Genomic DNA, 22,451 nt, shown 5'->3' on the forward strand with positions numbered 1-22,451 from the left:
GACTTTTTTTCCTCTTCACTTGTCATAGGCTACTCTAATATGGAATTAGGTTGATCACTATTCACTTACAACGCGTTTATTAAAAAATTTTCATTTACCAATTTTAGTATTTTGTAAGAGTTTTATTTCGAGACCGTACAAAAATTTTTACATTATCATCTAATTATATTCATGAATTTAATAATTTTTTAATTAGTTAATTTAAAATTTTGTTATTTTTATAATAGATAAATTTTTTTATACTAATAGTAGTACACAAAAATTAATTTTTTCTAACTATAAATATGATAATTGAAAATTAAGTTTGAAGCATTTTTTTCATTTTCTTTTGAAATATGATCTCTAATTAAAAATATTATATATAACAATTAAAAATAAACTATTCAAATAGTACTAGAAAAATTCACAATGCTGACAAAAATAATTTCAAAAGACATTAATTAATGATAAATAAGTCCTCAAAAAATAAAAAAATACGACAAAATAGAATTAGGTATTAAATATATATATTAACAAAAAATATTATTTAGATCACATTTTGATATAATTTTTTGCAAGTATCATTAGAAAAATAAGATATTTTCATTTTCAAAAATGGGTAAGTTTATATTAAGTGATTTTTTTTAAAAAAAATTATTGTGAATAACCAAATTTTTTTGAAAAGTAAAAAAAAAAATTGAAGATCAAATTTTGTTTTGAATTTTTTTGTACACTTTTGAAATATTTATTCAAATATTGCTACAAAAATTCAGATAAAGTTAATAAGTCATTTGCTAAATACAAAATTTTGTCACTTATAAAAAACATAATATTTATTGGTTATTTTTGAGATTTTTTATTTTAATAAATAAATTAAATGTAATATTTACGAAAATAAATATTTTTTAGAAAATTACCGATTTAAATTCTCTTGTTATATCTCGTTTACAGTGTAAACGAGATATGACACGTCAGCTTGACACGTATATATCTCGTTTACAATGTAAACGAGATACGTGCATTGTCATCTCGTTTATACTGCAAACGAAATATGGCCCGTACGCGCTTATATACAGAAGTCGTTTACAGCGGACTTCCGGGTCCAATTTCACTTTGTCAACATCTTTCTCCCCTCTTTTAACCCTTTCTGATTATATTTTTGACCCAAGCGGTGATGGCTCGCCAAGTGGGGGAATGACGGGGACATAATCAGGCTAAACGAGACGATACATTCTCTCCCTTCTGTCCCACCAAGCTTGCTCAATATCAAACTCTTCAAATTCGACAACGTCTCCACACGTTGAGTGCGAAACAATATCGGATCCTGACACTCAAATGTCACCCTATTGTCGCTATTTCTCATACGACAATTCGGATAAAGAAGCACAACTATGAATGGATTATTATTGGCCATTCAGCTTTGTTTTTGAGACAAAGAGGAGACAGAAAAAGAATATGAAATGTGTGTGAAGAATACCAAAGGTTACACATCCTTTTATAGATACTGAATTTGTCTTATATATATATATATATCTCGTTTACCGTGTAAACAAGATATACACGTGTCAGTCTGACTTTCCATATTTCGTTTACACCGTAAACAAGATATGACAAGAAAATTTAAATCGGTAAATTCTCTAAAAAATATTTATTTTCGTAAATATTACATTTATTTTATTTATTAAAATAAAAAATTTGTTATTTTTATCATATTTTAAAATTATTTATAGACTATTTTATTAATAATATTTTTTAGATATTTTTTCATCGACCTCTGAATGTTTTGAGTACTAAATTAATAATTAACTCCAATAATTAATTTTGTTTTTTGCCTTCATTGGCTTAGAATTTAAATTTTAAATATATAATCCCCAAGCTAGAGAAAAGTATGCTTAATTTGGGCTTTCACTTGGGCAGTTTTGCATAATTTTGAAACAACAATGATGACTTCTCCATACAAAAAATTAATACACTTCAAATGACCAACACCAAAAAGGGACAACACAATTTAGGAAGTGAATTGCTATGCCAAAAACATACACGTATATTTGCCATGACGGAAAAAAAGAGTATAGTTTGGTTATAATTCTGTTCAAAAGTAAATATATTATCATAGTATATTTTTATCATATTTATTTCAGTTTTAAGAAAATTGTACATTATCTTAAACTAAATTCCTTAACTAATAGTATGTAAATAACTAAATATTAAACAAATAATTGATCATTTTAATATGACTCTTTAAACATCCTCTAATTTTTTTATTTATTGAAAAATCATTTGTCTTTTAAGATGTTAAATTATCTTGCTGTACTTGAGAAGATGTTTGAGACAAAAAAGGATAATAATATTAATATTCACTCTTTATTATTATCATTTAATCAAGAATACAAATATATTTTGCTTAATTTAGAATATAACCTGTTTTCACTACATCACATTGCTTTTCATGAACCAAATTAAGGGTTTTGGACTACCTCATCAACTTGCTTTGCCCAAAGTCAATTTTTACCACGTAAAAAAAAAATAAATAAAAAAATTAAAATTCCGGAATCAAAACCAAAATCAGCGAAGGGTAGCACGATTTCACCTTCAACGAAGAAGGAACATGAACCTCCTCCTTCTTATTCTCTGTTTCATCTCCTTCTACACTCCAACAACTGCTGGCAATGGAAGCAAAACAGAAGAAAGGGTGATTCAAACAAAAGGTGTCTATGATTCTGTGCTTTGGGTGGTTCAATTCTCCGACCTCCATTTCAGTGTTCACCATCCTGACAGAGCCATCGATTTCCATGACCTCGTGGGACCCGCACTTTCCTTCATCAACCCCTCCTTGGTCCTCATCACTGGTGATCTTACTGGTATGTCTCTGTTTCGATTTTTCATGTTTCAATGAGCGAAGATGTTGTTTTTTCTGTGTGGGGTGTTGTTATATGACATGCTATGCTGATGTTGTAAACAATGTTATGTAATTATGTTAATTTCATACATGATAATCATCTGAATTTATTAGCATTTTTCATGTTTCAACGAGGGTGTTGTTAGGATTTTATTTCAATGTTGTTTATTGTGTTATGTTGAATTTGCCACTGTCCAGATGGAAAAAGCAAGGACTTATTAACAATGAAGCAAAATGAGGATGAGTGGATGGAATACTAAGAATTTGAAATTTTAATGTGATATCGATCATGCATGCCAATCTAAAATAGGACAATCAAAAGTATTTACTATCAATCGTTTACATTTTTTTGTGTGGGGGTGGGGTAATGAAATTCACGGTAATAGTGACGTATTCATAACATGTAATTTAGAAGATTTATACCGTATTTATTTGATGTCCGTTTTCATGCATTTAAAATTTTGATTTAAAAAAAGGATAATTCTTGTGCTTGAATTTATGTTTTTATTTCTTTATAAATTCTTGAGAAAAAGAAATAATAAAAAATAGAAAGAGAAAAATCAAGCAAGGAGTTCCACTTAGACTTTGATCCAATAACAGACCCTGGTTATGAGTCAAATTTGTTATAATCAACGGTTGATTTTTTCGAAGAGCATGCTCTGTCAAACTGTTTAAATATTACTGATGTCGAAGTAATGCATAAAACTCCTCATTTTCATTGTCATCCTTGCTGCTTGGCGTGCTATCAACCCCCTCAGTTTCAATGTCAATTTCCATTCCGTCCACTTGTGCACCCTACATATGAATAGACAGAGTTAATGACGCTCAGGCATATAGGAACATACCAAAAGGTCCAAATTGGAATCACTGAATTCGAAACATAACACATGCAAATTGAGTACAACACTAGCACAGCCTCTACCTCATCTTCTGAGAGATATCCGTCAGGTACAAAAAACCCATCTTCACTTTCTTCATCAGATTTGGGACAGTCCTCTGGAGATTCATCTTCATCTTTGTCACAATCTGAAAGACTTTCACCAGGTTCCTCCTGGAAAATTATGCACGTTAGCAGGTGGAATCCATTTGATATTTCATCAACTTAAAATACAAAAATTCAATGCACCTCTTCCCATTCCTCATCGCTGCTGACATCATAATCCAGGATTGGGTCCTTTCTTAAAGGATGGCGTGGTCCAACAGCATTACTACAAATACATATTTCAACAAATAAGCAAATTCAAGAATTTAATCAACAAATGAGGGTTTAATAGTGATGACGAGTAAAGGGCTTTAAGTACACATAGCACTAACCCCAAAATCTACTCGAGCATAATCTAACCTTTTTGTGGGCCAAATACCATAAAAGGCAGGTCTATGAGCTTTATCAAACTGCAATAATTGTTTTGCCCGAGAGTACTTCTTAGCCTCAGGAGGTGAACTATCAACATTCATTGGGGATGATCCAATATCAGAACTGCATTCTCCCGGTCTGTCTTCAAGTCCTTCCATGCCCAACTCATCATAATTAGCATCAGATTTAGAACCCGTCAGCTTAAGTTCCTTAAAAATCTCAGTCCTGGGTTTTGACGTAAACCCCATCTTTGTTTTCTGTTTGACCTAATTAACTGACCTAAATTGCGCCATGTTGAAAAGTGTAACCTGCAAAGTCAGATTTTTTTCTCCTGGGACCTACAAACAACTTGGTTAAAGACTAGACCCAAAGGAAAAGAAGAGAAAAAACTTACTTGCGAATATTCTCAAGCACAATTTCACTACTTGATGCAAAAGTACTATCCATTGAAAGAGTAGCTGAGTCAGTCACACTTTCACTCTTATTACTAGACAAATCAGGTGCAATTTCTTTGGGTGGGACATCATCATTCTGAAATGCAGGGTTACTATCAGTTTTAGTTCTTTTAAGAAAACGTTCCATGAGTGAGGCTTGCTTTTGTATAGAACGCTTCTTTTTCAGTTCAGCTTCTTCTTTCTCTCGGCGACGCTGACTCTTTACTGCTTCATCTGCCTGCTTTTGCTGTTTCCTCTTTTCACCACTTTTCTCATCATTTTGTGCTTCACCTTGCGACAATTTCGAATCTAACTCCTGCAAAAAAGTGCACAGAGAAAACCATCTCTAGTAATCAGAAGGTGAAATCATTTTACTGCATACTAAAGCTTAGGGGGAAAAACATATTTAACCACCGCAAGTTATAACAAATATTCTAAAAGGTGACAAACAATCCTAGTAAAGTAGTTGTGCCAAGAAGTTAAACGCAAATTGTATTAAACCTCCTGCAAATGCTTTATTGCATTTTCACCTTTCTTTTTTTTTTATCTATTTTTCTTTGGCAATATAAATTTCTAACTCAAAATGAACGCTAGATGATATTTCTAAAGACTGACTATAAATTTTTGGCAGTGTGTACTTACATTATTAACCGGATAATAATGATAAAATATTTTGAAGAAGAAAAGAAAAACAAATCTTCTTATATTCAAGAAACCAATTAATGGTATCTTCTTTGTACTTCTGTCATGACTCTTACAATGAGGTTGATCACAACCATGATGATGATCCTTGTTGCTTGCCACTGCCACACCTCTTTCTCCTTCCCCTTGATGACCAGCAACTTCACAAAATTCAAATTAAACAAGAAATATAATATATTATACTAGAAAATTAAACCAACAGCCTCACAAGAAATTAAATATATATAGATAGGTTTGATAAGAATTCATTATTAATTAGAAGTAGCTTTCTTTTTCACCTCTTTTGCTCCATCTTTTTTGTGTGTATCTATCTTTCTCTTAGCTTTCTCATGGTTCAAGAATTTACTCTGCAAAACACTCAAGTTCCAATCACTAAATAAATCAAATGTAGCTAGTTAGCTAGACATATATAGAATTGAAAAAGAAGAAGATAAAAGACAGATCATAATAAGAGAAGATCGCTATAGACTATAATGCTCGGGAAAGGAGGAGTACACTGGAGGTGAGCACCTTAGTCTCTATAGCTTACTGACAGAGGGTATTGGTGGCAAGTTCCAACATTTTGCATGTTTTTTTTATGCATAACATCCGTCACAACTGCATCAAAATATAAGCAAATATTTAGGATTGCTAAACACTCTTCCTCCCTATTTTGTACCACTTTAACCATAAGAGATAAGACTAACCACTGATTCACTTAATGGTTAATACTTTCCCTATTTATGCACATGTTATGAAAAGTTAGCCATTCAGCTACAATTATGAAATTGATAACTAATGCTCAGTAAAAAGAAGTTACTAGATACTTTTAGGAGGTTCAAAATGAAGTTGATACATTCAATTATTGATGAATAAACTCAGGGATGAAAAGTCTGGAAATTACTTTACATGATAAATCTGAATAAATATTTCTTTCATTAATGCAGGTCAGAGACTCTGCGAAGGGAAAGGCAGCCTCTACAAAATTTACTCAGATTTCTTCTAATGGTGCTCAGAGTATTGTTTTATGTGAACCAATCACTGGTCATACTCATCAGGTAGGAAACTATCAGGTTAATATGTGATCTGACTTGGATTAATACGAACCCCTGAGAATTCACATGCATGTTGGATTTTATTTTTTTGCTTCCCTTTTTCACTTTATGCTTAAGAGAAGATCTGTCTAAGAAGGAAGAACAGACTCTTGAACTCATAGTACAAACATGCATCTTAATTTTCTTTTTCAGCCACAATAGTAATTCTAGTTGCTCTACAAACATAATCTCAAGAATTATCTGTTTCCATAGAAAGCAATAAGAAATAAAAGTATGTTCCGTGCCAAAACTTTAGCAGCTTTCAACCATATCTGTGCAGAGATATTAATCAATAATTCGGATAAATGACTTCTTCACAATGCCTCAAATATTCCAATCGTAATGTAAAATCTTTAAAACTCATCAACAAAATTATATTGATTTCGATAAAAGCCCTTTTCCTTGAAGTCTAACAACTAGTCAATTGAAAGTATCAAAAACTCAAAATTATAATTACGATGTCTCTCTAATTGAAACAACTATAGCTAAATATTTCATTCCTTTAAAATTGTCTAATATTACCTACCAATCTACCATTACTAAACATGCATGGTTCTCATATGCATGAACATAACCTTGACATACACAATAAAATTACCTCGAACATAAAATCGTCTCAATGAAAAAGAACATTACAGGAAGCACAAAGGAAACATAACTTTAACTAGGCAAACCAAAATGGAAAAAAATTAGGTATTAAAAGAAAATTACCAAGCTCAATTGGAAACAACAGAGGCGATAAGGATGACGGCATCAGTGCCGACGAATATGTAGATGAAGGCTGCTTTGTAGGAGATTATAACAAGCCGATTTCTCAGCGGCAGAAAGAGAAAATAGGATATATGACAAGAATTATCTGAAGACATAAACCAGATCAAAATAATATGAAGATCGAATTAGACAAATTCAAATAAGAAGATGAAGTAGATTGAATTAGTAATTAGTAATTGACTAAGAAGCAAAACCAAATCGCAGAAGCACAATCGGAGGCTAGCAACAACGATGTCGCTTATGGCGGTGGCAAACTTCAGATCGAGACCAAAGAACCAAGTTACAAAAGCTCAATCGGAGGCAACAATGGCTTTGTTGTGTGGAGATGAACGGTGGCGCGATTGTTAGGGTTTCGTATACTCTCACTCTTATATGATTAAAAACATCACTTCCTCTCACTCTCATATGCTCTTTTAGTTTTATTAAAAAAGATAATAAAACAAATTGAGATAATGGCGGGTATAGCAAATGCCAAAATGTACTCTTCTTTTTTCTCTGTTTTTTCATCAATCATCATCATCTTCATTACCTTCTTTTTTTTTTTTTGAAATAAAAGAGCTCAACACACAAAGTGGAGCGAGAAAAAGAACGAAAAAGAAGAACAAAACTCGACACCACACAAACTTATCAAACTAGAATACACCCCTTTGTCATCTTCGGCAGAGCCATCAACAACAAAATGGGTCATCACGCCTCCACTCCTGGTAGCTAAGACTAGACATATGGATGATATCTTCTACCCCTTTTCTTTTATTCTGAAAAACCCTCCTGTTCCTTTCGATCCAGACGTTCCAAACTACAGCAAAGAAATATATGAGCCATTTGTTGCGGTCCTCCTTTCGACATGTTGCTCCTGTCCATCTTTGAAAATGTTCCTTCAAAGTACCTGGTAAGGACCACCGTCTGTCAAAATGAGCTATCCATGCGCACCACACCTGCCAAGTAAATTCACATCCAAGAAACAGGTGATGAACAGATTCCACCTCCTTATTGCATAGTACACACAAATTATCCTCATAGCGAATTATCCCAAGCCGACATAATCTTTCTTTTGTATTCACCCTGCCTATCAAAACAAACCACACAAATAGCTCCACTCTTGGAGGAACTAAGCCTTTCCAAATAGTCTTGGTGAAGCTGTATATCAACCAAAGCTTTAGTTAAACAAATTCTTATTTTAACTCACTTCTTGCTCAGCCGAGGACTACCTCCCTCCAAAACTTTCTCTTTGTGCTAACTTTCTAATACCTTCTTCTTTGTGACCGATACCTTCTACCTCCCTCTGAACTCTCTTCTTTGTGCCCAATTACATATTTTCTTCTTTGATAGCCATGAGTTTATCAAAAAAATAAGGCTCCACACCGGAGGAGCCAATCTCAGTGTGGAAGCTGGTTTTGGTGACCTCCATCACCGTCGAGATCCACCTTGTCAACGCTGTCCATATAGCATGGTTAATACCAATCTATGTGGAGTTCGAAATACCGGATAAATGGACCTCTTTGGTGTGGCTTGGCGTCGTTTCTATCTCTGTTTTCCATCCCTTACTTAGTTATTACAGCAACACCTATAAACTCGGGTGGCGGCACCGTTCTTTTTTGTTTGCGGGCGCTGGCGCCATAGCTTTTTTGATAATTGGATTCGCCAAAGACATTGGGTACGCCTTTGGAGACAACCTCTCCGAGTATACTCAGCATCGCGCCTTAATCATTTTTGGGATCGGATTATGGATCTTACAGATTTCGATCAAATGTTTATTGCAGAGACTTTCTTGATGATCTTGCCAACAGAAACCAACCAAAGATCAGACTGCATACCAGTTCTTCTCATTTTTTATGGTAGTAAAAAACGAACTGGGTTATTTGGCCGCCTTATTTAGTAGATTCGATGTTATGTTGGCATTCACTGTGACAAAATCATGTGATAGGTTATGCGCAAATATGAAAAACATATCAATTTTCTCAATCCTTCTTCTACCGACGGCTGTGGCTGTGTTCTACGTCCAAAACAAGCCCGAATTACCTGAAGAGGAGTCAAGTGAGAGGGAAGAGTAAGATGACAGATGCGCACTAGTTAAATGCTTCCGACAAATATTTCGGACCATGAAGAGGCTGAATAAACCCATGTTATGCCTGATGGCGACTGAGTTATTCAATTGGGTGGCCTTGTACGGATTTTTTTGGTACATCTTTGATTGGATGGAGACTGAGGTATTAGGTGCGAAGCATAGAGAGCTTAACTCTAGTGCAAGACCATTATATAACCCAGGCTACCGATATGGAACTCAGGGTTTTATGCTAACTTGATGGATGGATGCAGGTGTTATGTCCTTGGCTGTACAGCCCATTGGGCGAGTGCTTGATTGTGCGAAAAACCTTTGGGCAACTGTAAATTTTATACTTGCTGGTGGCTTGGCCACGACGTTTTACATAAGCAAGTTAGCCAAGGATAAGCGGCGAGAGAGCAATGATTTAACACCTTTCAGCGGCATTCTGGCTTTGGTCTCCTGCTTTTTTGGAGTTCTGGCCATTCTTGTTGGGATAATTAATATCTTTCTATTCGTATCAGATATCATATAAGATAAGAACATATACTATATGTTCTTATCTTAAATGATTATTCATTTTGACCTCAATAAAATTAACCATTTTAGACATATTAACCTTACTCTTATTTGGATTTCAGATAACATTGAGTGTTCCCGCCAGTACTAGCATCCATCTACTCAAACGAAAGTGGCTCAAACGAGAGTAGTGCAGGAAAAGGTATGACACTCACCCTAAATTATGCACTACAAATAATATTATACTAAAATAAGATGACATCCACTTTTGAAAAAAACTAAAGTAGAATATAATTTGTTTAGAGAATAAGCCATAACCAATAAGTAAAATATGTATATATTAATTACAGCAAGGAAATATTCTTACTTTGTGTCAGTTATGTTCTCTATTTGAAAATATCTTTAACACTGATATAAGAGCTAATTAATCTATGTGGACAAATACACTAAACTATTTTTCCAACCACCACTAAAAAATTTTTATTTAGAATAACTGGATCAGCTAATATGTTGTATGCAGATTATAGTAGCAACACTAACCCTGCCATGGAACAACCGGTTTGGAGGTGGAAACTTGCCCACCTTCGTAGTAGGTGCAGTAGCGGCCGCCGTGAGCGGCATAATTGCCAGATTTTTGCTGCCTTCTACAACGCAACCAGATACAATCAGAAGCGGCTAAAAAAGTAAGGGCACTTCATGAAAGTATGAGTTTTGCTTCCACAGCTCAATTCTTTAGTTTATGGACTTAGAAATGTTTAACCATATCAATCCAAAATTCAATGTCTTTTTACCTGCTTATGTGTTCTTAAATACTATTTAAGAATACAGCAGAAAAAAACATTGACTTTTAGATTGATTCCGTTAACCATTCTTAAGTCCATAGGCTGAAGAATTGAGCTATGGAAGCAAAACTCATACTTTCATGAAGTGTCTTTGCTTTTTTAGCCGCTTCTTAGTGTGAGTGGTTGCGTCGTAAAAGGCAGTAAAAATCTGGCGATTATGCCGCTCACAGCAGCCGCTACTGCACCTACCACGAAGGTGGATAAGTTTCCACCTCCAAACAGGTTGTTACATTTCAGGAATAGTGTTGTTACTATAATTTGCATACAACATATTATCTAATTCAGTTATTCCAAATAAAATTTTTTTAGGAGTGGTTAAAAAAATAGTTTAATATATTTGTTCACATCTATTAATTAGTTTAAATATTAATGAATTATATTTTGCTTATTGGTTATGGCTTATTCTCTAAAATTATATTCTACTTTAGTTTTTTTAAAAGTTGATGTCATCCTATTTTAGTATAATATTATTTATAGTGTATAATTTAGAGCGAGTGTCATACCTTTTCCTGCACCACTCTTGTTTGAGCCACTGTCGTTTGAGTAGATGAATGCTGGTGCTGGTGGGACACTTAATGTTATTTGAAATTCAAATAAGAGTATGGTTAACATGTCTAAAATGGTTAATTTTATTGAGGTCAAAATAAATAAACATTTAAGATAAGAACATATACTAATATTTTTTTTATCTTATATATGATTCGAATAGAAAGATATTATTAATTACCACAGTCGGAATGCCCATAACTCCAAAAAAGCAGAAGACCAAAGCTAGAATGCTGCTGAAGGGTGTTAAATCATTGCTCTCTCGCCGCTTTTCCTTGGCTAACTTGCTTATCTAAAACGTTATGACCAAGCCATCGGCAAGTATAAAATTTCCAGCTGACCAAAGGTTCTTCGCGCCACCAAGCACTCGCCCAATGGGCTGTACAGCTAAGGACATAACACCCGCAACCATCCAAGTTAGCATAAGACGCTGAGTTTCATACCGTTAGCTTGGGTTATATAATGGTCTTGCACTAAAGTTAAGCTCTCTATGCTTCGCACCGAATACCTCGGTCTCCATCCAATCAAAGATGTACCAGAAGAATCCGTACAAGGCCACCTAATTGAATAACTCAGCCGCCATCAGGCATAACTTGGGTTTATTCAGCCTTTTCATAGTCCGAAACATTTCTCAGAAGCATTTAACTAGTGCGCATCTGTCATCTTCCTCTTCCCACTCACTTGACTCTTCCTCAAGTAATGCTGGCTTGTTCTGGACGCAGAACAGAGCCACAGTCGACAATAATCGTAGAAGAAGGATTGAGAAAATTGATATGCTTTTCACATTTGCGCATAACCTTTCAAATGCTTTTGTCACGGTGAATGCTAACATAACATCGAATCTACTAAATAAGGCGGCCAAGTAACCCAGTTCGTTTCCGACTATCATAAAGAATGAGAAGAACTTATATGCCAGTCAGATCTTTGGTTGGTCTCTATTGGCAAGATCATCCAGGAAGTCTCTGCAGCGGGCATGATCATGTTTGATCGAAATCTCCAAGATCCATAATCCGATCCCAAAAATATGAAGGCGCGATGCTGAGTATACTTGGAGATGTTGTCTCCAAAGGCGTACCCAATGCCTTTGGCGAATCCAATTGTCAAAAAAGCTATGGTGGCGCCAACAGCACCAGCAAACATAAAAGAACGGTGCCGCCACCCGAGTTTATAGGTGTTGCTGTAATAACTAAATAAAGGATGAAAAACAGAGTTAGAAACGACGCTGACGAGCCACACCAAAGAAGTCCATTTATTTGGTATTAGATTCGTATTAGCCATGCTATCTGGACAACATTGACAAGGTGGATCCCGACAGCGATAGAGGCCACCAAAACCAGCTTCCACACTGAAATTGGCTCCGCCGGTGTAGAGCGTGATTCTATCGATGAACTTATGGCTATAAAAGAAGAAGGTATGTAACTGGGCACAAAGAAGAGAGTTTGGAGGGAGGTAGAAGGTATCCGGCTCAAAGAAAAAGCTTTGGAAAGAGGTCGTCCTCAGCTAGGCAAAAGGTGGATTAAAATAACAGTTTGTTTAACTAAAGCTTTGTTGAAGAAGAAGAAAAAGAAAGTGATGATGATTGATGAAGACGAAGATGAAGAAACAGAATAAATAGAAGAAGCAGCACTGAACTGAAGCAGAGAGCGTAAGGAAGGCGTTGCCAACTTAGAAAATCAAGTTGCCAACGCCTTCATGTTTTGATCTCCACCTTCTTTGTTTTGATTTAAAGAAGGCGATGCTAACTTGGAGAATCAAGACGCCAACGCCTTTGTTATTTAAAAAGGGAAGGAGTTGCTAACTTAGAAACCAAGTTAGTTTGAAAAATAGAAGGCCTTGCTAACTTGGAGAATCAAGTTGCCAACGCCTTTGTTATTTAGAATGGGAAGAAGTTGCCAACTTGAAACTTTATAGCTGAAATGAAGAAGGTGGTGATGCTGCAATGAGGAAGGCGTTGCTAACTTGAAAACCAAAGTTAGCAACTCCTTTGTAGTCAGGCTGAAGTTGGCAACGCCTTTGATGGCCTTCACTTTGCTCCAGGGCTCTCTACTCCACCTATCATTAACCAAAGAACTTGCATCAAAGTTTTGTCATTCCATGCAACAAATTTCAAGACATTCATTCATTCAAATTCATTCATAAGTTTCTTAAATTACTTGCATGAAATTGACCAAAGTTCACCTAGCTCTTGGTACTTTAATGTATGAAGATAAAACTCATCAAAGTGCTTGTTTATTTCAAAGAAAATGAATGAAATTAAGCTAAAACTAACTAAACCAACTAGCTAATCTAGCTAAGATGCAAATGCATGAGGAGTATGGAGTCATGAACAATTAGGATACAGACATAGAAGATTGACAAACTTAGGATGCTCCATACATATTATATGCTTTCAAGTTGTGTAAATATCAATGCTGGTTAAAATTACAAATTTACAACTTTTCATTATTGGTATAGCAGGTTTATTTTAATCCACAACTTTAGGAGCTGTGGCTAATAATCTATTTTTAGAACATTTTTCTATTCTATTCTTTATGAAGGATATTTATTATTACTTAGAGTACGCATTAATGATTATTATTACTTCCTGATATGCCTCAACAGTTGTGTTTCTTCGAGAAAGCAGTCAAGTCCCTTGAGACAGTAGAACCACATGTAAAATCAGTAACTGAACTGCAGCACATTGATTATCGATTCAATGGTCTTGAAGAGGAGTTAAATCATTCAAAGATAGTGAGCTTTCTGTTATCTCAGAATTTTAGGAATGAAAAAGTGAAAATAGTTGTTTTTTTATTTCATCATCTATTTTCAATTTTTCTTCACAAAATCTTGAAAGTAGAACGCCAAAGATAAAAATCAAAACCAATAGGGTTGAGACTACGATTCACACGACAAAGAAAGATTTTCTTATAAAAGGGAAGGGCGGTCCTATCTTGCTAGTGACTTCTTAACTTGATATTTTATCTCCCCTAAAAGTAAATATTTAAAGAATATATTTTAAATTAGTCTCTAATAAATTTTTAACATATTTTAGTACATAAATATATCGCTTTAAAAATATTTTTATAATATATTATTGAGATTTGTTTTTTATTATATTATTTAAAATAAGAAAAACAAAGAGAAATAAAAGAAAAAAAAAGCTGGTGATAAATGTTAAATAGATCTCTATAATTAAAAATGATTTTTTTCTCATTCTTTTTAAATTTTCTGTTTCTTTACTTTTGTTTATTTACTTATTTATAATATATTAAAAGTGAAACTAAATATTGTTATCTTGAAAAACTAACACATAATATAAGTAAAAAATATTGCACATATATACATCTTAATAGTGAAGTTGACATATTTTTTTCATTCAATATTTCCTTTGTCCATCTTTAATTTATTAATATTAAGATCCTTTTCGTTTCGTTTACTTTTCTTAATTATCATAGGAATGAAAAAAAAAATTAATAATAATACTTATTAAAATCTAAATTAAAAGATAATTATTCTAAATAGATTCTAAAAAATCACAACAAATAATTTCATATGTGCTCATTTATTTCTTTGATAAGAATTACCATTATTTTTGAAAATGTTAAACTAAATTTTATCATAAAACAAAAGAGGAGTGCTACACATATAAGTCTTTTTGACTTACAAGTCTTACAAGTTACTAGGCCTTTTAATGCGTTATTCAACGTTTCCTATTTTCAAAGCGCTACACTCAAAACGGTTCTTCTTCCTCTTCCTCTTCCTCTTCGTTTTTTTTTTTTCGATTTTCATAGTTTCTGAAATCAATCTTTAAAATCGTTTTGAAGAAGAAGAAGCAGCACAAGATGAGGAGAAAGAGAAAGAGTTCTGAATTATGCAATGAATTTTGGGTGTATTTCTTAAATACTTTGGGTGTATTTTTCGTAATCCTTTGGGTGTATTTCTGTAATCCTTTTGAAGATAATGAAACTTCAGAAATACACCCAAACGATTACAGAAGTACACCCAAAATGATTACAGAAATACACCCAAATGGTTACAGGAATTTACCCAAACGATTATAGAAATACACCCAAAGGATTACAGAAAATACACCCAAAGGATTTAAAGAAATACACCCAAAATTTGTTAAAATACATCTTATGCATAATTCAGAACTCTTTCTCTTTCTCCTCCTCATCTTCTACTGCTTCTTCTTCTTCAAAAACGATTTCACCATGAAAAATCGAAAAAAAAAAAAAGATAAAACAAAGAGAAAGAACGTAAATGAAGAAGAAGAGGAAGACGATGAAGAAAAACGTGCAGAAACGAAAGAAAATGAGAAGAAGAAGAGTAAGAGGAAGAAGAACGTGCAGCAAGAAGAAGAAGAAGAAGAAGGAGAAAGAGAAGGCAAGAAACGAAAGAAAAGAAGAAGGAGAAGACAAAGAGGAAGAAGAATGGTTCGAAGCGTGTTTTGAGCGTTAGTTTTAATTGAACTTATAAGGCTTACAAGCCTTAATCGCTTATATGCCAAGAATTACTCAAAACAAAATAAGAGAAAAGACTTAAAAACAAAAGAATATTAATTTAGCATAATTATGATTCTAAAATTTTTTAACTAATCCATTATAAGTAGCATAAGTAGTTATGGATCCTTAACTTACAAGTGTAAGCAATTAGTTAATATAATTTAACGATAATAGATTTAATATCAATATTAATTTCTTTTATTAAATGGTTTTATATACAAAAAAATTAATTTATTATAGCTTTACAAAATTTGCGAGTCTATAATTCTAGGATTTTTTTTTTAATTTGACTACTGATGCCTTTCATCTAAAGATGTTAATTAATAACTTAATATTTTAATTTTCTTAATAAATATTCTTCACCAATAATGTTAACGAATAATGATGCACAAAATTTATTATTTATTTTTTCTATCAATCCCTTGTTACTTATCTATTGTCAATTTCTAAATTATTTCTTGACAAGTCCTACCCATAAAACTATCCATACCACTATTCTATATCATAATTTAGTTAACAAGAATTATAAGATTAGTTTTTTTCCTAAGACTTATCATTAATTAATTAATTAAAAAATATTTTAATTAATTTATTTCTTTAATTAACGAATATCAGATAAAATTAATTTATTGTGAAATTCTATATTATCCTTAAAAATTTAGCACAATAAATTTAATACTTATACTTTGAAATGAGTTTAGTCGATAAAATTAAAATATAAGTAATATTGTTTTTGCACAAATTTTTGTTAATATTATTACAGTGGTACTTAGTACTTACTTGACCAATTAAATTTAACTTATATTAATATTAAAATTGTCCTATTTATTGTTCTATTCATTTAAAGAAAATATATTTTTTAACTCATTTTACATTCAATTAATTAAATTAAAAATATATTTGTAACAATACCAGTTAATATATCATATTTATTTTTTTTATTTTTTTTCAATAAAACAAATTAATAACACTTACCTTACTAGTAGAATATCATTTTCTATTAAGCAACTTTTTTTTATTAAGCAAATATATAAGCTCATTTTTTATAAAAGAATAGAAATCTTACAACAAAATCATCAGCTTAACTCACCCAATGCTACAATTTTAATATATAACTACTCAAACTAGCTTGAAGCTACTTTGATAAAAAAGACATTTTCAAGTCAAATAAACTGACCAAAAGATGTAACGGTTGCATGTCCACCATACACTTTCTTTGTGAATGTCCACAAATTTTTTTTTCTTAAATCTAGACTATTTGTATTTTTTTTATATAAAATCTGGTTGGTTACAAACAATGAAATAGTCATATTCCAAAGAATACACTGGAACAGGTGAAAAGCTTCCTATATTATAATTATTCTTTTCATGTGTGGTTTCAAGAATTGAGATTCCTACCAAACAATTTTTTATTGATTTCTTCTGGTTCATAGTATCAAACACTTTGATTATTTATACAGTAGTTAAAAAAAATCAAATCAAGAATTAATTACAAAATTGTTTATCCAAGTATGCTTTTTAAATAATTAAATATTATAAATGCTTTTTTATTGTACTCGATATTGTGTAAAAAAAAAAAAAAAAGGTTGATAAACACTAATAAATTAAAATATATATGAAGTAGGTGAATGGTGATGTAATCTTTGATCATAATCATAGGTATTTACTATTAATAAAATAAATTAAGGAAAATTCAATCCACGCATGAGTGGACAATTGGGTTAAAGACAAAAAAAATTGCTAAGAGTTAGCAATTTGAGGCAACATAAAATGCAGTAAAAGATGCAACCCTAGCTTAAATTGAGACAAACTCAGAGAAAAGAAAATAAAAAAAGGTTAAAAAAGTTCATCAAAAAGGAGATTAGAAAAAAAAAAAAGAAAAAGGAAAAGAAAGTTGGATTACCTGTGGTCCAAGGAAGCCACCCGTTAATGTCTTTCTATAACAATATACTCTTGCTCAATACTATACCTGCCACCAAATTGTTACTCATTTTTATTATTTCATATTTAACTAGTGAATGAGTCTGTGGGATGCACGAAAATAAATAAATAATTTGGACTTAATGATACAATAATTTATGATTACTTTTCATAAAAATTGAATTAAAAAAAAGAATGCTTCATCATAATAACATATGAATGCTCCTATCTTAAATCAAATTTGCATTCATGAAGATATTTAGTCAAAATCTTAACAGAACTATCTGAACAATGTCATGTGTCACCAGAAAATCTTACAGGTCTGGGTGTTGTAAAACGAAAATTCACCAATGTGCCTTTCATCCCTTACTGAATGTAGTATTTCTATACTTGGTAGGGAAAAAAAAAGTAATTACACTAAAATCTTGCATTGATAAGTGCAACATAACACACTAGTTCATTGTGCCTTTCCTCCTTGAAGATACACGCATCATTTTCATTACCATGTTGCCTCATGCAAATGGAAGGAAAAAAAAGTGTGTGACCCTTGCAATGATGACATTAACAATTCATAAATGAATAGATAGATATATGAGAAATCAGCATATTTAGTTAATAACTTTTATTCAAATATCAAAACATATACATATAATCTGGTCAGACAAATTCGCAAATTCTCTATATGATAATTAATTAGGGAAATTAGATCTTGTTAGTGACAAATGATGAACAACTGAGAGCCATGAGTAAAATAATACTATAGTTAAGAAAGATACACAATGGTTAAATATTAGAGTAAGATTAGAAAAAGTGTAAAAAAGATCATAATTCTGCAAGCTACATAATAAAGGATTATATAGTATCACTATCAATATGAATTTACAATGCAATATTGTTGCAGAATAATGTATGATATTATAAGAATTGAAGAAATAGGAATAACCAAGTTTATAAATGTACTGTGTTATATATACCTTTCATAGAAATTACATTGCACTTAATGTGATTTCTTAGAGTAATCAAAGCTTCTCTATTCTTATTCTTCAGATTAACCATTCATTTTTAGAAAATTAAACCATCAATCATGTATTGAATTTCTGGAGTCAAAGATATTAGTCTATAATTTCTATGTAAAATAGTATTACTGACACAAACACATAATTAACAATAGATTTCATTCAATTTAAGACTAAGGGATATCAACTTCCAATCATAATAGCAATTGTACCACATAAGTATTCTAATATCATAGTTGGGAGTGTACTCACTCATGACGTTTCTTTGACTTCTGCTTCGCTTGACCACCCTTCGCTACTTTTCCATCACCAGATAATGCAGCATCCTCTACTCCTGCTCATTAGAAGAATATGCTCAAATTGCTATCAAAAGACCATGGTCTAGCATCTTTCACAAAATTAAAAAGCATATTCATCTTCATCTTCTTTTCATTTACTTGAGTAGGATTGTGAAAATAAAATCTTAGAAAACCATATAGCTAAACTATAAACTTTCCACTTTTCAATGTTTTAACATCTATCACTTATTGACTCATCTCCCATCCTGAGCATGACCCCAAAAGTGAAAGAAGTTTGGAGACAAAATGGCAGAGATAAACAAGCACATCTAATCCTGTTCATATATTGTATCACAAGAATATTTAAAACCGGAAAGAAAATGGCGGTCAAGAATGACTCACTAAATGCTTGATACCTATCCTTTTCACAAAAGAAAGAAATCATGGAGAGGTACACGGAAGTCTCATCCTTGGTCCCTTTTGATGGTTCGTAATATAACCCAGCTGCAGTCCATTACTTAATAAAATTCTTCTTCACTCGCCTCATAAGATCCAAGATATAGTCACCTTTATTGTTATACTTACAACAATTGTCCCAAATGTATTGAACATCCTTATAAACATCCAAGATATAGTCACCTTTATTGGAGGACTTAATTTTGATGCTAGCGGTAGCAGCCCTCTTTGATGGAACAGGGGATTTCAAATCAGGCAAGGAATTTGCACTGTCTTCCTTCCTATCAGCACCGACACCTTGTTTGTCAAAGCCGTGTTGTTGGCTACTCTTATCGGGGTCACTATGCGTAGGAGCATCTGAAGACGTGTGCTGGGAATGGGACTCCAACATCTTTGGAGTCTTGAGTTTCACCTTAAAGCACCCAACCTCGAGTGGCTTCCCCACAGTCTTATCAATGGAGCCATCAGGATTAATGCTGGCCACATTGTAATGCTGCTGATCTGTCCCAGTCTTTCCCTTCCCCTTTTTATGCCCACGCTTCCGCTTCATCCTCTAACAAAACCACACTCTGTTCCAAAAACAATTAACACCAAATTTAAGTTTCTAACTCACCATACTACAAATTACAGAAATCTATGCATCTAAAGGTCACCAAATATTTGCAGAACAAATTAAAGTGCTAATTAAGCACACAACAAAACCTATCTTCTGAATTTTGTATATGATAAGAAAAGAAACATAATATTTCGCAAGCATAGGTACGTGGTTAGAATTTAGCTAAAAACAAGCAGAATTATCAGCTAAAAGAGGTTAAGATAGCAATTAAAAGATTATATTTCAGAAGAGGATAGAAATTACATCAGAAGGAACAGGGATATGGTGTGAGAAGAAGAGTGATGGCTCAAAAGATTCTGCAGTAATTTCCTGAAAGGAGGAAAAACAAAAAAAGTTAGAACCAACCAACAATGATATAAAGTATAGACACTTGTTCCTCAAAAAGTATAATTTCTAAATCTGTTCAGAGAGGAACACCTTGATTACCTTTTTTTAGAGAGAAACCAATGATGAACCTTATTTATATAATGATATCAATGAACATAATATTATTTATTATTATTTTTTATAGATATGGCCAAACAGATTTAGAAACTATGATACTGGAAGAACATATATCGACAAACAACAACAACAACAACAACAACATAAGCAATTAAATATAATTAGCTAATACATAATAGTAAATTCTCAATAGTAGTATATGTATAAACATAGCAGAACAGAACATACATGAGCAATATTAGAACAAAAAGACCATGATATCAACAAAAGAGACAGAACACAAAATATTCAATCACATATTTCCTTGTCAAACACAAAAACTCGGAAATTAAAATAAATAAAACCGTAATATAAAACTCCAAAATTAAAATATTCACATTTTGTAAAACACTATTAAAACAGAATAACACAGCCGAATAACACCAAACAAACTGAATTCACCACCACCTCAGTTATTGAATATATGTATACTGGTCTCTAATTTCAAGAACTTAAAATGAAAATATTACTAAAGTGGCATGGGAATTTAATATTTCAGGCCATTTTTGGTTTGCATTTTTATTTTCTAATTTTTTGTTTTTTAAATTTTGTGAAAGAAAAAATAGTAAAAGTAATAAATAAATATTTTTTATTTTCACATCTATTTTTTTTAACGAAATTTAAAAATAAAAATACTGGAAATTAAATTGCAAATTATATATACCATGGTTCCTCAGAGGCTACATAAGGGTGACTGAAGATCTTGGCAGCATTGTGTCTCTTGTTTGTAGGGATTGGCTCTCCAGCTGGGGTGTATGCATCACAAATAACCTAAAAAATATACAATTTTTGGATCGCTCACTGGACCAGAGAGTGTCTGTGTTTTAATTGAAAAAGAAAAAGATATTAAGGTCAATTTTCACAAATCAAAAGAATCACGATGAAAATTGATAGCTTTTCACACTTAAGCAACATAAAATTAAAACTAAAAAGATTACCTTGCTTTGCTTCTGATGTCGAAGCCAGATCCACACCGATCCTGTTTTCCACCACATGCAAAAGGGAAAGTCTCTGGTTTTTATGTATTCAGCAATGATCTTGTGGGTGCCGGTGCATGCGGGATTCGGAGATGAGATCTGAGAGCAAAGACATGGTTGCTAAGAGTGTGAAAGAAGCAAGGGTCAGAGACCAAAAAGATGAAGAATGGAAAGTAATAATAATGTAGGATGAAGAGAGTAATGCAGAATGGAAAGAGAGGGGTCACACTAGTGTAATACCATACAACTATTTGTAGATTATTAAATTATTAAATATTAATTACTAACTCCGTTTAAAAATAATTGAAGCAATTAAAAACTATTAAAGTTTATTATACTTCTTTTTTCTTATACAAGGACCATGACTTTCTCGGTTCGGATTATTGACTCAAGTTTTTTTTTCTTAATGTAATATACTAATAGATTAGATAATTTATAATTATATGACGGTAAAATAATATATATTTAACCATTTAAACAATAATAACATATTCGTGTATTATTAATTTGTTATAAACATTTTAACATTTTATTAGTTTGCTTTCTTTTTATTTTTACATGGAAATAATTAAACATGTTAAACAAAATTAAGACATTGTTACATTTATGTTTAATTTTTATTAATTAACGAAAACTATTCTAACATGATATATAACTTAGTCAAAGTATATGAACTGTATTTTTTTTTCTATTAAAATTACATTATCTCAACTGAAAAAAGATGATTTTAATTTTACTTCAAATAGTTTTTTAAATTTATATATCTAACAATTAAATTCTTAATACAAGATTTTAAACAACTTAATAAAATTAGATAACCCAATTTTCACAGTTTAATTTAAATACAATTTTCAGCCATAAAATATATTTTTTATATGCAACAAAATCATATATCATATCATAACATATACGTGATATTTACTAAGTCAAATCACATCAAATAATCATAATCTATCTATTATATAAAAGAGATATAAAAATATTTTTGTGCTTAATTTTTTTTTAAATGTCTTTTATTGTACAAAATTTATAAGATAAAATATTTTATATGTGAATAGACT

At 32.0% G+C, this 22,451-nt stretch overlaps 3 protein-coding genes across 9 annotated transcripts; 1 reads left to right on the forward strand and 2 right to left on the reverse strand.

Moving 5' to 3' along the window:
- LOC107635182 (putative metallophosphoesterase At3g03305) lies at positions 2,442-14,019 on the forward strand. Of its 3 annotated transcripts, XM_021121924.1 has the most exons (3): positions 2,730-2,840; positions 6,295-6,405; positions 13,762-14,019. In XM_021121924.1, exons 1-3 carry the CDS (start codon positions 2,772-2,774, stop codon positions 14,008-14,010), a joined length of 429 nt encoding a protein of 142 aa, XP_020977583.1. In that variant the 5' UTR covers positions 2,730-2,771; the 3' UTR covers positions 14,011-14,019. The 3 variants fall into 3 exon arrangements, with proteins under 3 accessions (XP_020977584.1, XP_016194062.1, XP_020977583.1); XM_021121925.1 differs by lacking the exon at positions 13,762-14,019 and having other exon boundaries at positions 2,442-2,840; positions 6,295-6,457; XM_016338576.2 differs by lacking the exons at positions 6,295-6,405; positions 13,762-14,019 and adding an exon at positions 3,077-3,271 and having other exon boundaries at positions 2,455-2,840.
- LOC107635180 (chromatin assembly factor 1 subunit FAS1) lies at positions 3,447-7,604 on the reverse strand. Of its 3 annotated transcripts, XM_021121920.1 has the most exons (9): positions 7,407-7,604; positions 7,153-7,297; positions 5,879-5,965; positions 5,647-5,715; positions 5,425-5,508; positions 4,221-4,982; positions 4,005-4,086; positions 3,801-3,929; positions 3,447-3,673 (listed from the first exon to the last, which is right to left on the reverse strand). In XM_021121920.1, exons 6-9 carry the CDS (start codon positions 4,478-4,480, stop codon positions 3,557-3,559), a joined length of 588 nt encoding a protein of 195 aa, XP_020977579.1. In that variant the 5' UTR covers positions 4,481-4,982; positions 5,425-5,508; positions 5,647-5,715; positions 5,879-5,965; positions 7,153-7,297; positions 7,407-7,604; the 3' UTR covers positions 3,447-3,556. The 3 variants fall into 3 exon arrangements, with proteins under 3 accessions (XP_020977579.1, XP_020977578.1, XP_020977577.1); XM_021121919.1 differs by lacking the exons at positions 7,153-7,297; positions 7,407-7,604 and having other exon boundaries at positions 3,463-3,673; positions 4,221-4,511; positions 4,627-4,982; positions 5,879-5,943; XM_021121918.1 differs by lacking the exons at positions 7,153-7,297; positions 7,407-7,604 and having other exon boundaries at positions 3,463-3,673; positions 4,221-4,540; positions 4,627-4,982; positions 5,879-5,943.
- Positions 11,050-21,198, reverse strand: LOC107635183. 3 transcript variants are annotated; one of them, XM_021121922.1, is made up of 6 exons: positions 21,078-21,198; positions 20,174-20,239; positions 19,498-19,883; positions 18,833-18,914; positions 17,548-17,613; positions 11,050-13,212 (listed from the first exon to the last, which is right to left on the reverse strand). In XM_021121922.1, the coding sequence occupies exons 3-5, from the start codon at positions 19,862-19,864 to the stop codon at positions 17,571-17,573; spliced, it is 492 nt and encodes a 163-aa protein (XP_020977581.1). In that variant the 5' UTR covers positions 19,865-19,883; positions 20,174-20,239; positions 21,078-21,198; the 3' UTR covers positions 11,050-13,212; positions 17,548-17,570. The 3 variants fall into 3 exon arrangements, with proteins under 3 accessions (XP_020977581.1, XP_020977582.1, XP_020977580.1); XM_021121923.1 differs by lacking the exon at positions 11,050-13,212 and adding an exon at positions 13,507-13,830; XM_021121921.1 differs by lacking the exon at positions 11,050-13,212 and having other exon boundaries at positions 17,420-17,613.

Source organism: Arachis ipaensis, chromosome B04 (assembly GCF_000816755.2).
Source record: "Arachis ipaensis cultivar K30076 chromosome B04, Araip1.1, whole genome shotgun sequence".
NCBI classification, from domain to species: domain Eukaryota; kingdom Viridiplantae; phylum Streptophyta; class Magnoliopsida; order Fabales; family Fabaceae; genus Arachis; species Arachis ipaensis.

What these genes read in the sequence shown, in the direction of transcription:
- LOC107635183 (XM_021121922.1), bottom strand. Translation starts at nt 19,864, where the DNA reads ATGAAGCGGAAGCGTGGGCATAAAAAGGGGAAGGGAAAGACTGGGACA. An exon ending in AATTAAGTCCTCCAATAAAG is followed by an intron (nt 18,915 to 19,497) that starts GTGACTATATCT and finishes TCTAATGAGCAG; the next exon opens with GAGTAGAGGATGCTGCATTA. An exon ending in AAGTCAAAGAAACGTCATGA is followed by an intron (nt 17,614 to 18,832) that starts GTGAGTACACTC and finishes ATTTGGTGGCAG; the next exon opens with GTATAGTATTGAGCAAGAGT.
- LOC107635182 (XM_021121924.1), top strand. Translation starts at nt 2,772, where the DNA reads ATGACCTCGTGGGACCCGCACTTTCCTTCATCAACCCCTCCTTGGTCC. An exon ending in CATCACTGGTGATCTTACTG is followed by an intron (nt 2,841 to 6,294) that starts GTATGTCTCTGT and finishes TCATTAATGCAG; the next exon opens with GTCAGAGACTCTGCGAAGGG. An exon ending in TCACTGGTCATACTCATCAG is followed by an intron (nt 6,406 to 13,761) that starts GTAGGAAACTAT and finishes ATGCCTCAACAG; the next exon opens with TTGTGTTTCTTCGAGAAAGC.
- LOC107635180 (XM_021121920.1), bottom strand. Translation starts at nt 4,480, where the DNA reads ATGGGGTTTACGTCAAAACCCAGGACTGAGATTTTTAAGGAACTTAAG. An exon ending in GGTATTTGGCCCACAAAAAG is followed by an intron (nt 4,087 to 4,220) that starts GTTAGATTATGC and finishes ATGTATTTGTAG; the next exon opens with TAATGCTGTTGGACCACGCC. An exon ending in GATATCTCTCAGAAGATGAG is followed by an intron (nt 3,674 to 3,800) that starts GTAGAGGCTGTG and finishes ATTCATATGTAG; the next exon opens with GGTGCACAAGTGGACGGAAT.